General features: G+C 39.1%; 1 protein-coding gene across 1 annotated transcript; it reads right to left on the bottom strand.

Annotated features, from left to right (window-relative positions):
- Positions 1-787: 787 nt before the first annotated feature.
- LOC108411483 (tripartite motif-containing protein 16-like) lies at positions 788-11,288 on the bottom strand. The gene is made up of 6 exons (XM_017683063.1): positions 10,929-11,288; positions 7,073-7,168; positions 5,929-6,171; positions 4,211-4,370; positions 4,069-4,128; positions 788-2,745 (listed from the first exon to the last, which is right to left on the bottom strand). Exons 1-6 carry the CDS (start codon positions 11,286-11,288, stop codon positions 2,198-2,200), a joined length of 1,467 nt encoding a protein of 488 aa, XP_017538552.1. The 3' UTR covers positions 788-2,197.
- Between the last annotated feature and the right edge of the window lie 1,951 nt (positions 11,289-13,239).

The following is a 13,239-nucleotide window of genomic DNA, read 5'->3' as shown; positions in this document are numbered from 1 at the left end:
AATGCAAGTCAATGGAACCAAACTTTTTGGCCAGTCAATTTGGGGCATATCGTTTGGTCCATTCATCATGAAATTTACATACAGTATAAAGAACAATAGGCATTTTCAAGTCATGACAAAAACTGGGAAATATATATATATATATATATATAAAGTGCAGCTGATAAAATTTATATATGTATACACATATATATATTTTGCCTGATGGGTGTAGTTTTGCTCTAGGTGACAGACTGCGGTCACTGTAACTGGTTGGTTGAGGTTGATCAGAGAACAGGGCTTAAAGGCTTGTTTCCCAAAACTGTTTTCAGATTGGGAGTTGCAGTAAGGATGGACCTGGTCTAGATGCCTAAAACTTTTGCACAGTACTGTACATATTTTAAAACACATTTATGGTGGTTGTGAGGCAAATAGCCCCAAAGAAAACTTCACTCAGATTTTTTCATTAAAAACTTTACAAATAAATAACACACATGTAGGCAGAGCTGGAAAGTAACAAGTTACATTTCGCTGCAGTTGGAAGAAAACCTCATATCTCCAAAATGGTAACCTTATAGGAGAAAGAAAAAACATCAATGGAACCACACTTTTTTTCAAGTTATTTTTGGACATTTCTTTTGGTCCATTCATCAAGAAATTTATGCACAATATAAAGAGCAACAGGCATTTTCAAATTATGTCAAAAACTGAAAAGATTTATTCAGTGATTTACTCTCATTACTGTACTTAAGTACTTTTACTCCTTTATTTGTTTCATGACATTACAGGGTAAAAATAAATAGTCAGTATATTAGCTCAACCAATAAAATAAACCAATTAGAAGAATGTGAAATTAAAAAGACAGACAACCAATAATAAACAGAGCAAAACAAAGCAGATCCTAGTCACAAAAACACAGATGAGTTCAGAGATGACAAGTTTAGTAGAGAAAGAAAGAGCCCAGCTGGCAAAATTTGTCTTGGTTCATTCCAGCCAAGTATAAAGCTGGGTCTTCCATCCAGATGTGGCCCATCGCCATCTTTTCTGGGCTCAAACTCATCTGAAATGCACAGCTGCATAGTGGAAAAATGTATTGTGGTGTGACTATTGTTCAGATTATGTTTATGTAAATAATGGATGTTGTCTTTTCTGGGCCAAAGAAGAAAAGAACTATCCAGATTGTTACCAGCATAAAGTTCAAAAGCCATGGTCTGTTGTAGTATGGAGGGGGTGTTAACAAGTAACTTATGTATCTGTGAAAGCCTTATTAATGCTCAACACATTTTGGAGATACATATCCTTCTAGATTACTGACATCTGACTACACCCACATTCAGTAATTGGGTACAACAGTCCAGGGTCTCCCTTGTCATATACTGCACTTCATAATGCACCACACATTTTCAATGAGAGACAGGTTTGAACTGCAGGAAGGCTAGTCTAGCACCTGCACTCTCTTACTGGGAAGCCAAGCATGTAGAATATGGCTTGGTATTGTCTTGCTGAAACAAGGAGGGATGTCCCTGAAGAAGACGTCATCTAGATGGCAGCATATGTTTCTCCAAAATATCCCTCAGCATTCCTGGTGTACACAACTCCATACTATGACAGATGTTGGCTTATGAACACTGTTGTTAAAAATTGGTATGGTCCTTTTCCTTTTTGACCAAGTAAACATGATATCCGTTGTCAGACCTCACAATGTTTCCAATTTGTGTCATTCCCTCTCAGATTAGAAATCAACAGCATTTCTAGATGGCCTGTGCTTTAGGTAGTAGAGTTTTAAATTGCATTTGTAGATGCAGCAAAAATCAATGTTTATTGACAAGTGATTTCTGAAGTATCCTTAAGACCATGTGGTGATATTCATTACAGAAGCATGTCAGTTTTTAATGTAGTGCCGTTCGAGGAATTGAAGGTCACAGGTAATTCAGTAGTGGTTTAGCTATTCGCTTACATAACAATTTGCAAAGTGCAGCTTGAACCTTTTGTGAATGCTCCTTTTATACCCAAACTTGATAGTATTTCCTGTTACCTATTCTCCTGGTTACCTGTGGAAAGTTCCAAAACATCACGAGGCTCTCAGCACCCCATCCCAACATTCTTGGAATGTGTTGCAGGCATCAAATTTGAAATTTCTGTATACTAAAAAAAAAACTACAACGTTGATGAGATAAAACATTTTTTCTGCATTTCCCTACTCTCCCAACTTTTGTCCCTAGTCTTGTGAATCTAAATCACACAGTTTGATTTGAGAGCCTATCCCTACCAGTCCAAAGCCTGCATAAACAGGCTCAGTAAACTTGGTCTGGACCTTGTGAATGAGGCTTGTGTTGTCTGAGACATTGTAGAAGGCCAGTATTCCAGCACCATGATCCAGATACACTCCTATTGTGGACCCATGGAATGAGCTGCTGATGTATGTTTCCTTATTATCATGCCAGAATTGATAGAAGGACCTATATTTGCGTAAGGCCCATGAGCTTTGGCTTCTTCCAAAAAGAGGAGCCTGCTTTCCAGTCCTGCGTATCCCTTTGTAGGAGACGGCAATGGACACCCACGTTCCTCTGGCACCACATTTCACCTCCCAGTATCGCGGAGACCCCCTCAGACCCTCTTGGCATAATGCCTGTAACCTTCTCTCGAACCTTTGAGAATGGAAAGGGTAGTACTCTGACTCACGGACAGCTGTAAGCAGCTTGTTATCCAAACTCAGACAGATGTTTTCATGTACTGTGTTTGTGTCCAGAGTAAGCTCGGATGCATCTGTGGTATAAGAAACAAGGCTGTTACCAGGGAACTATATTGTCAGTATCGGACTGAAATGACAATCGACCAGGAGTGTCACAGTTGGGGCAATAATGGAACTGTTTAATTGGTCTAATTGGAGGAGCCTCCTTAAACTAATCTTAATCTTAATCTAATCTAATCTACATTTTGTTTCATGATTAACATCCCTCCTCGCTCACTGCTTGTTGGGTCACAAAAGTCTGCACCTTCAGTGGATTTCAAGTTAGCTAGTATGAACCACCACCACATTTGAATGTGGTAGTCTGCACTTTCCCTAGATTTGACCATAGATAATCTGTACAATCAACTGATTTCCACTAGTTTTTGATGGTAGTCGGGACCTCAAAGTAGCTAATCTACATCTTCTTTAGATTTGAGTTTTCTAATCCACTCTTTCACTTGATTTGAACATGCTAGTCTGCACCTTCACTAGATTAGACATGTCTCAGGCTTTCACTGGATTTGATTGTAGCTAGTCAGTATATTCATTCAAACATAAGTAGTCTGAACTTTCCCTAGATTTCACAGCTACCTTCACTTTATTTTAACCTAGCTAATCTGCACCTTTGTAAGATTTGAACACAGCTAATTTGAACTTTCACCAGCACCTTCACTGTAGCTTCATTAGGTTTCAATGTATCTAGTCCACACTTTCAGAAGATTTGAAGGTGCCTAGTCTGCACCTTTGTTCGATTTGAAAAGATTTGAAGGTGAGCACTCTGTACCAGCTATTCCACACCTTCACTACATTTGAAGGTAAGTATTCTACATCTTTCCTTAATTTAAGTGAAGCTATTCTACACCTTCACTAGATTTGAACAGGAATACTCTGCACATTCATTAGATTTGCATGTAGCTAGTCACAGTGACTGCAACTGATATACATATAAAAAAGAGAAGCAAAGTCGGGGAGGCAGATGATGAAAATATAAGAACTTGAGGGAGAGAGAATGTTGGAAGGTTAGAAAGTGAATTTGTTCAAATGGCTCAAGACTTCTTAGCTAATAAAGGTTAATAGACTAGCACTCTGAGCACAGTCACTTGCAGATATTAAGACTGATATTAATTGGTATTCTGGATATATTGATACCCAAACAAATCTTATGAGAGGTTGTGTATTATATGTAATTGATGCAAATCTTTTCAAACATTTTCAGGAAAAGCAAGCCATAGAAACTGCATTTGCCTGGAGTCCAGACATTTGTGGAGCACATGCCATGCATTTGATGTAAATAAAACATTCATTACTCAAAGAGAATGAAGTGAAGTGAGAGAAGGAAAACCTAAATAGCAACTCACATTTTAAGAGCTCCTGCCGTGTTCTTGGTAGTGGTGAAGATACAATACCAGTGTTTTTTACTTTGAAAAGAGAAGTGGAATTTTGTTAGCAGAAACCTGTGAATAAACAACATTACATGTTTCAGCCTTGAGACCAACTTACCTCTTTCTGAGATTGTGATGAATTGCCACTGGCAGATTAAGTTCAGTTTTTTCATAACCTCTGCAACAGCATCAGTAGCAGGCTCAAATGAACAGTATGGGTGGACTAACAGAACAGGGTTCTGGATGAGCTTCATAAGGGGGGAGATGGAACATGAATCCTGCAGGAAAAGAAAAACCATGGTTACAGTACAGTTCAGTTCAGTAAAATTAAGAACAATTACTTGATATAATTATCTATGTATTTAATACTGACAGCTCTATTCTCTAATGGGCTAATGTTGGTGTAATGTGCTCCAGAAGACTATGTGTCTGTAAGGATGTGTAGGTGTTACTGAGGAAAGGAAATGGACAAAAAAGAACATTTGATGAGTCTAAATCTTTGGAAGTAACATATGGTTTGTATTAGAGGTTGCCCAGACTAGTCAACTATTAGACTATGTAGACTATGTTGACTAGTCACTGATCATGGGATTGACACTAATAGCATGGATGCTTCAGAGAAGACAACAAATGAGGAGCCTGGTGATTTTAGGGTCTATATCTCTGTTTTCCTAGTGATATGATCTGGGGCATGTTGGACAGGGCTGTACTCATACTGCTCTGTTCCCTCATTTCTCCACCAATCTACAGTGCTTCAAAGACCAGACAATGAACATCATTATCACCAGTTTTCCAAAGACTACACTAAAAAGTCACATGTCACTGGAAATGGAGGTGTAATGCCCTATAATCATCTAAAGTCTGAAGCCAGCTCCTTTTATTTTTGCCAAGATAAATTTCTCTGGCTCTCTGGAACTCTGCCGTCTTGCCAAGGCCATCTAAGGTGTGCCTAAGTTGGATATAAATTTGCAAAATTCCAGGGTCAGTATCTCTGCTTCCCTGAAGGCCAGGACTCATTGGAAAGGGCATGGCACAATGTGCTGACCTGTGGAGTTTGGCTTTGTCACAGGTATCAAAGTCAAATTTTTAAAGTCGCTTTTGGCAAAAACTTCAACTCAACTTTCATAACATAAGTGTCAACTTTAAAAAATCTGAAGTCATGCAACCCTTTCTTTGTGTGTTGCTGGAGCAATAAAAGACTTTGAACAGTGTATATAATCATCAGTCAACCATGGTGGAGGATTAGTGCGAGTTTGAATATGTATAACAACAAACAATAAAGTACAATTTTGCATCATGCAAAACGGATAAACTTTGTTGTTTTTTGCAAATATTCACTCATTTTGAATTTGATGCCTGCAACACGTTCCAAAGAAGTTGGACAATAAAGTTTATCCATTTGAACATTAAATATCTTGTCTTTGTAGTGTATACAATTGAATATAGGTTGAAAAGGATTTGCAAATCATCGTATTCTGTTTTTATTTATGTTTTACACAACGTCCCAACTTCATTGGAATTGGGGTTGTAAGAAGCTGCTGGGGTTCTCAGAGCAATGGACTGTCCACTCCTCAAGATCTCAACCACTGAATGTGTTTGAGATTACTTGGCTTGTGGGAAGCAGGAAATGCAACCAACTTCTAAGACTGCAATTTGGAGCTGTGGAAAAACATCCTTGCAGATTTCTATGACAAACTGAAGGTGAGTTTCCTAAAGCTGTCATAACAGCATAGGGTGGACACAATTTCTGTTAAATATACATTTCCTGCACTAAAAAAGTTTAGATACAAGGTGCCTGTGCCTAATAAGCTAGCAACTCAGGGTATTGTATCTTACTTCTAGAAATCGGATGTTGTTGTGCTCTTGAAAGAGCTGCTCCAGGTGCTGTAGTTGATCATGTCTCTTCTTCAGCTCAGTGATCTGCTGTTGAATGTTCTCTATGAGATCTTCAACCTGCTTTATTAGAGCCTCCTTTTGAGCAAATATCAGACCCTTCACTTCACACTGTCTCTTTTCCAAGGAGTGTATTAGCTCAGTAAAGAGTCTGTCATTCTCTGCCACTGCTTCCTCAGCTGACGTCTGTATGGACACAATACAAGACAAAAGCATATTTTAACTCACAGAAGCACAATTTCATATCATTGTGTAATATAATTTGGAAGGGATTTGACAATTTGTCCAGGATATTTCCCCAAATTATTACAAATAGCCTGGGAGTGCACATCAGCAGTATGCAACAGATGCTAAACACAACAATAACAACAGCTCTGTCTATTAGCAGGTTTTGTTATTCCATTAGTTCTAAGTGAACAGAACTGCTAGTATTGAGGTAGCTTCACATGCAGTGAATTACAGAAGACCATTCACTCTGCTGTTATTACTCTTAATATGTAAAAGCTACATATGTTGCAGATTCATACTGGATTAAAGTCACTCCACAATTACTATGGTTAGATTGTAAAAACTACACACACTGCAGATTCATACTGGATTAATATCACTCTACAATTATTACCGTCAGACTGTAAAAAAAAAACCACATACTGCAGATTCATACTGGATTGAAATAACTCCACAATTATTACTATCAGTTCTTGTGAGTTGCTCTGGATAAGAGCATCTGCTAAATGCTGTAAATAAATCACACTGCAGATTCATACTGGATAAAAATTACAGATCACTAATTACTGAAAGTGCAGTACCTCAAAAGTTAAAACTAATCCAGCTTCACAAGAACTACAAATCACCAGCCTATTAAAATATCTTCACAACAAATGAATTAAAGGAGTAATCCAATGTTTTGCAACTTAATCTCTACCTACTGGATCTGTAGTAAGCATTCTGTAACCATGGATAATACTTTCAATTTGTACATCTGTGTCAAAATTTGTGTTCTTAGTAACCAATCATATTCCAGAGGTGCAGCATGTAGATAAGATTGAAAAATGTTAGCGTATTCCTTAACGGACTAAATGAATACCTTGAAAGCCTCAACAGCTTGTCTCAACTCTTGCCACTTCATCTCACGGGTCTGAATTCTCTCAGTTGTCTTCCTTTGCATTTTCTCCAGCTGAATCTGTGAAACATAAAAGAGAATTGCAACAAAGGTTTGCTTAAAAAAATGTAGCCAGGCCTGGTGTCTGAATAAAATCACTGTGTAATAGGAATAAAGGCATAACTAGCATGTGTTCATAATTACAGGATCAAAAATGAAAAAGTCCATGGACTTTTTTTTTTTACTTTTTAAACCCAAATTTTGCATTTTATGACCAGTTTGCATGGCATGATGCACATATCACAGCAACCAGCAGATCCTGGCCTCTCTATTCAGAGTGGGATAATGAGGTATGACGAAGCATCAGCGAATAATCTGGCTTTAAAAATGACCCAAAAGCCACTCTGTAACCTGATATTAGGTCTCTACCTTTAGGCATTATATCACAAGAAAGGGTTAACACAGTGACTGGATTAAAATCACTCTACAATTAAAACTACACACATTGCAGATTGATACTGGATTAAAATCACTCCACAATTAAAACTACACACACTGTAGATTCATACTGGATTAATATCACTCTACAATTAAAACTACACCTACTGTAGATTCATACTGGATTAATATCACTCCACAATTAAAACTACACACAGTGTAGATTCATACTGGATTAATATCACTCTACAATTAAAACTACACCTACTGTAGATTCATACTGGATTAATATCACTCCACAATTAAAACTACACACACTGTAGATTCATACTGGATTAATATCACTCCACAATTAAAACAACACACACTGTAGATTCATACTAGATTAATGTCACTCTACAATTAAAACAACACACACTGTAGATTCATACTGGATTAGTGTCACTCTACAATTAAAACTACACCTACTGTAGATTCATACTGGATTAATATCACTCCACAATTAAAAATACACACACTGCAAATTCATACTGGATTAATATCACTCCACAATTAAAAATACACACACTGCAAATTCATACTGGATTAATTATTTGTTATATTATTTGGTATGCACATGAATGTGACGATACTTTGCAAGTACCCTAAGCTAGGTCCAGATTCCAGAGTCATGCGAAGCAGCAAGGAGTCCTGGGAATTGGAGTAGTCCAAGGATAGTCCAAAGTCAAAGTACCAAAGTTGGGCCAGGTCAAAAGAGAAAGTAGAATATCCCAAAATATAATCGAATATGTAGTCAAAAGAACAGTCTAGGGTCAAAAACCAAAACGAGACAAAAAGAGAAAACACAGAACGGGGCAAACACCATAAATACAGATAGAAATGAAGGCCTGGTGCGCTTATGAAAAATGACAAATGAAAATATCCTCACATTAGGACAAGATCGTCAGAATGATTATATCACTCCTGTCGGTCAGAGGCTTCACTGGTTACTCATTAAATTCCATGTTCAGTGCAAGGTTCTACTTATTACATACAAAGCTTTGCATGGTCAGGCTCCTCAATATTTGGCCTAGCTGAGCTTCTTCATCTATATGTACTTTAAGACTGCAAAATGTAGGCCTTTTTCATGTTCTAAGATTGCAAAATCTCTGTTCAAATCTCTGTTAAAGACTTACCTGTTTGCACTATGTTATCATTCTTCCATGCATAGTTGAATGTTAACTTGTATTGCCCTTTTGTTGTGAATTGTTTGTGTTCATATTATTTGATTGTAAAGCATCCTTAAGCATCTGAAATGCACTGTAGAAATAAAAGTGATGATGATGATGATGATGAGGTTGTAAGTGTTAATTATTCTTTTGTGGAGATTGCCACAAGCAAAAAAAAAGAAAAAACACTAGCAGTGCTATGAAAGCGTGGTGATTTGCATGAATAACAGAGTTTAGTAGTATGCAGGGGCGTACCCAAGGGGTCACTCCTCTGGCTACTCAGTTTAAAGGAAGACAAGCAGCAATCAGTGAAAGGCAGTGAAATGGTTAAAAATTTGCCATGAGGCCAGCTAACAATCAGTTATATTCTGATACTGCATTCAATGACAAGCATATGAAACCGGTGAGTGAAGGCCTTAATATTATTCATGTCTGTTTTGCTTAAGAACGCAGCTAACAGTGGCTTTCTACATTAAGGAAACATTTTTATTCTACTCAACTTTGTTTTAAGGTCTTTTTTAATGATTACTACATTTTTAGCAACAAATTAATGATGCACTAGCAAATAAAGCCATATAATCAGTAAACAAACGACACAAGTTGGCAGTGAGTGAGGGTCTGATGCTGTGGCATTTGGACGCAAATTCATTGGGCCCTTTAAATGTTCCATCTGGGTAGATTCCCGCCAGGAATACACTGGGGTTTTAGCCCATTTTTAAACACAAACAGTCACAATCACAAGCACTTTCTAAATACAGTTGGAGACATGTAGGCTGGCAAAGTTGAAAACAGGTGATGTGTGCTGACCAAGTCCATATATGCAGCTTTACTCTGATTTTTTTGATCATCTTTTTAAAACGTACATGTAGAGACATTGAGTCGTACATTGTCAATCGCCTGCTTTTAGTTTCAGTGCACAGTGTGGCAAAAATTTACAACGTTGAGTTCAGTCACTCAGTGCGTAGTACTCAGGGGTGCTGCCTGCTGTTTTAAATGAAACAGCTTTATTCAAAGTTGTTCATAGGCACAGTTGTCTGTAGGGGCTGTTAAACCCAGCTAGCAGATGATGAACCAGTAACATAATCTATTCATACTTTTTGGTCAGTTTGCGATTTACCAACTGGTGACATAGCGCCAATGTTACTTACTGGTAGTTCCAGTCATAGGGATGTCAGACGGACCAAACATTTTCATGCAGTGTGATCATATAAATCATAGACTTTGTGTGTACATGATGGTCTACTCCAGGGTTAGGCAACATGTGGCTCTTTTATTGCCCTGTTGTAGCCCCACAGCAGAATTAAAATAATCCTTTGCAGTAAATTAATGGTCTACTGATCGCCAGAGATGTGAGAAAAGTGGTTATAGCTGAGCTAAAGCTTAAAACTAAGTAAGTCTTTGTTTTTTCATCTATATTAAATTTTTTAGCCTATACTAGTATGGTTAGTACATACTGAGACATTTACAGCCAAGATGGTTAACTGGACTGTTGTGGCTCCCAAGGTGGTTTGTTTTTTGTTGAAAGGACAAAATGGCTGGTTGCCGACCCCTCATCTATTCAAACTGTGTGAGCTGTCACAAAAGAATAAGATATCTAAAATGGCACAGTGCATCCAATAAGATGTAAAACTGGAAATATGAGCTTCTCAGATGCATTAGCCTGGGATGTGATTCCTGCTGTTGCTGTGCTGTTGTTCAAAAAGACTGATGAGGAGCAGGGATCAAAACTATGAAACATATTTTACTTACAGCTGTACAGATGTGCTTTTCTGGTGTAAAACAAAATGATTTAACTTGATTTAAAGTAACTAATGTAGCGTAGCTAGCTAATGCACATCATTTAAAATCAGGTAGATTTAAATAATTTCACCACTACTAAAGTACATTGTACTCATTTACACTAATTGTGAGTAGGTAACTCAGTAAGGTATCAGAATCGTTATTGGCAAGTACTTTAAAGCATGTACTCCTACTCAGTCTGAAACAAAAAGATACTGATGCATCATTGGACCTGACCATATATCGAGAAAGAAAACATGATAGCATGCAAAAAGCTGCACACACTGGCCACACTGAATGTGCACTACTCTGAAGAAGCATTTTAATGAGATAAAGGGGGTAAAGCCAAAATCTCTGAATGAATCCTAAACTAAATGCCTCAGCAGATGTAAAGCAAGAAGCAAAAAATTTCATACTTTCTTCTCAGCCACCTCGACCTCAATGGAGATGACATCGTGAGTCCTGTGTGTATCAGTAATGCACAGGTGACAGATACACCGCTGATCTGTGCGGCAGAAGACCTCCAGCAGTTTTCCATGCTCTGGGCAAGTTCTCTCTTGCAGTCTCTCCGTTGCCTCCACCAGCTTGTGTCTCTTCCCAGCATGCAGAGTGTTGTGCAGATCTAGATGGGCTTCACAATACGAAGCCACACACTCCAAACAGGACTGCTCGGCTTTACGCTTCCTTCCAACACACGCATCACACTCCACGTCTGGGGGTCCAGTGGTGCTGAAATCTGTACACTGGCTACCTGGCTCTTCACCCATTTCATCCATACTGGAGGATAAAGAATAGACTGGCAACACCAAAGCAGGATGGCACTGGTTAGTTTCGTTTCTGCTGAAACTGTGGTGATGGCAAATATTGTCTCTTAGGGAGGATGTGGAGAGACAGTGACTCACAGCCATGCTATTCACTTCCCCACAGCAACAACCACAACCAGCAGCACTACAAAGAAGTTCCACAAGCTTGCAAAAGTGGAGGGCATTTGGTTGCTAATTGGTTGCAAACCTCAGATCAGTTTGCAGAAAAGGCCCATTCTGTTCTGAGGTGTTCCTGAGGTGTTGGGATGCACAGTTCCATGTTGTACCTGGTTAGTCTTAGACACATATTTCTTATAGAAATATGAGAAGGCCATCACTAGACACTTGGCTTAACTCAAACTCATTATATATATATATATATATATATATATATCCATATATCCATATATATATATATATATGGTATTACCAATCCCAGGTATTACCAATACCCTATATGTATATATATGTATATTGGTAATACCTGGGCCATTGGTAATTCACCAGGACTGGGTTGCACCAGGTTTGCGTTTATTTTGGAGTTTATACTTGCTAAAGTCAAGACAAGATTTGGAAGACCAAGAAAATTCACAAAGAAAAAATTGCTCATAGACTGGTCAGGCATGCAAAGCAAGACCCCCACATCACTGCTCTGGACTTCGATTTGTGTAAGCTTATTACACAAAAGTACACAAAACTAGAGACGTCACGTACAAGAACAGCAAAACATGGCACCGACCAGGTATACACTGAGCCGCTGCAACTGCATGCGCCGCCATCATGAGAACCTAGCCAGGCTACGGAGGCAGCCATTCAAACCACCGCTTCCCAGCATATTTCTCACACGCCAGATCTCTCGCAAACAAAATGGATGAATTGAGGCTACAGACAGCAGCATGTAACATCGTGAAGGATGCGTGCATTCTGCTTATTACGGAGACCTGGCTTCACCAATGCATTCTGGATTCTGCCACTGAACTAGCAGTCTACACTACACAGCATCACGACAGAACAGCTGATGTAGACAGTCACTGCTCTTCAGATTTAGAATATCTGACTGTTAAATGCAGGCCCATTTATCTCCCAATGGAGTACACTGTGATCATAATAACAGCCATTTACATTCCACCGGATGCTAATGCGAGCTTAACTATCAGACTTTTGCATGGAAGTATTACCAACATCCTAACGCCGTGAATACCATAGCAGGGGATTTCAATCATGCGGACTTAAAGGCAGCACTCGCCAACTTCCATCAGCATGTCAAGTGTGCTACAAGGGGAAAATACACCCTGGACAAGGTATATTCTAACATCAAACTAGGCTACAGGGCCAGGACATTACCAGTCTGACCACTTGTCATTGTTTTTAATCCCTGCATATGCCACTCTCAGGAAAACTGCTCCTGTCATCACTAAGACTGTTACTAATGCCACCCAGCAGCTGCAGGACTGCTTTGAGAGGACTAACTGGGAGGTCTTCAAACACCAGGACCTGGAGGTGTTATTAAGAACTGCACAGACACTGTCACAAAGGAAAAACATATCAGGATCTACCCCAACCAGAAGCCCTGGTTGACACGGGGGGTCCAGCAGCTGCTAAGAGAGAAGAACACCACCTGGAGGTCTGGTAACAAAGACCTCTACAGCAGACTATAGGAGGAGGATAGAAGACCACCTGAACAGTTACAACAGCAGGCAGGTGTGGCAGGGAGTTCAGCATCTGACCAACTACAGGACCAACCTCAGAGCTACCGGAAGTGACTCCACACTGACTGAGAAGCTGAACATCTTCTTTTCCCGCTTTTTCAGGTCACAGCACTAGAGATGGCATTGCTACAACATACAGCCCACAACAGCGTAAACTTCACAGTTGAAGAGCATGAGGTGAGATGCATGCTGCAGGCCGTCAACCCAAGGAAGGC

This window comes from Pygocentrus nattereri, chromosome 2 (genome assembly GCF_015220715.1).
Source record: "Pygocentrus nattereri isolate fPygNat1 chromosome 2, fPygNat1.pri, whole genome shotgun sequence".
NCBI lineage: Eukaryota > Metazoa > Chordata > Actinopteri > Characiformes > Serrasalmidae > Pygocentrus > Pygocentrus nattereri.
This window is presented reverse-complemented; position numbering and strand designations above follow the sequence as displayed.

Excerpts from the sequence above, each read along its gene's own strand:
- LOC108411483 (XM_017683063.1), bottom strand. The coding sequence starts at position 11,288 with ATGGATGAAATGGGTGAAGAGCCAGGTAGCCAGTGTACAGATTTCAGC. Across the intron at positions 6,172-7,072 it reads AAGCTGTTGAGGCTTTCAAG|ACGTCAGCTGAGGAAGCAGT; the intron begins GTATTCATTTAG and ends GTGTCCATACAG. Across the intron at positions 4,371-5,928 it reads ACAACATCCGATTTCTAGAA|GATTCATGTTCCATCTCCCC; the intron begins GTAAGATACAAT and ends CTTTTCCTGCAG.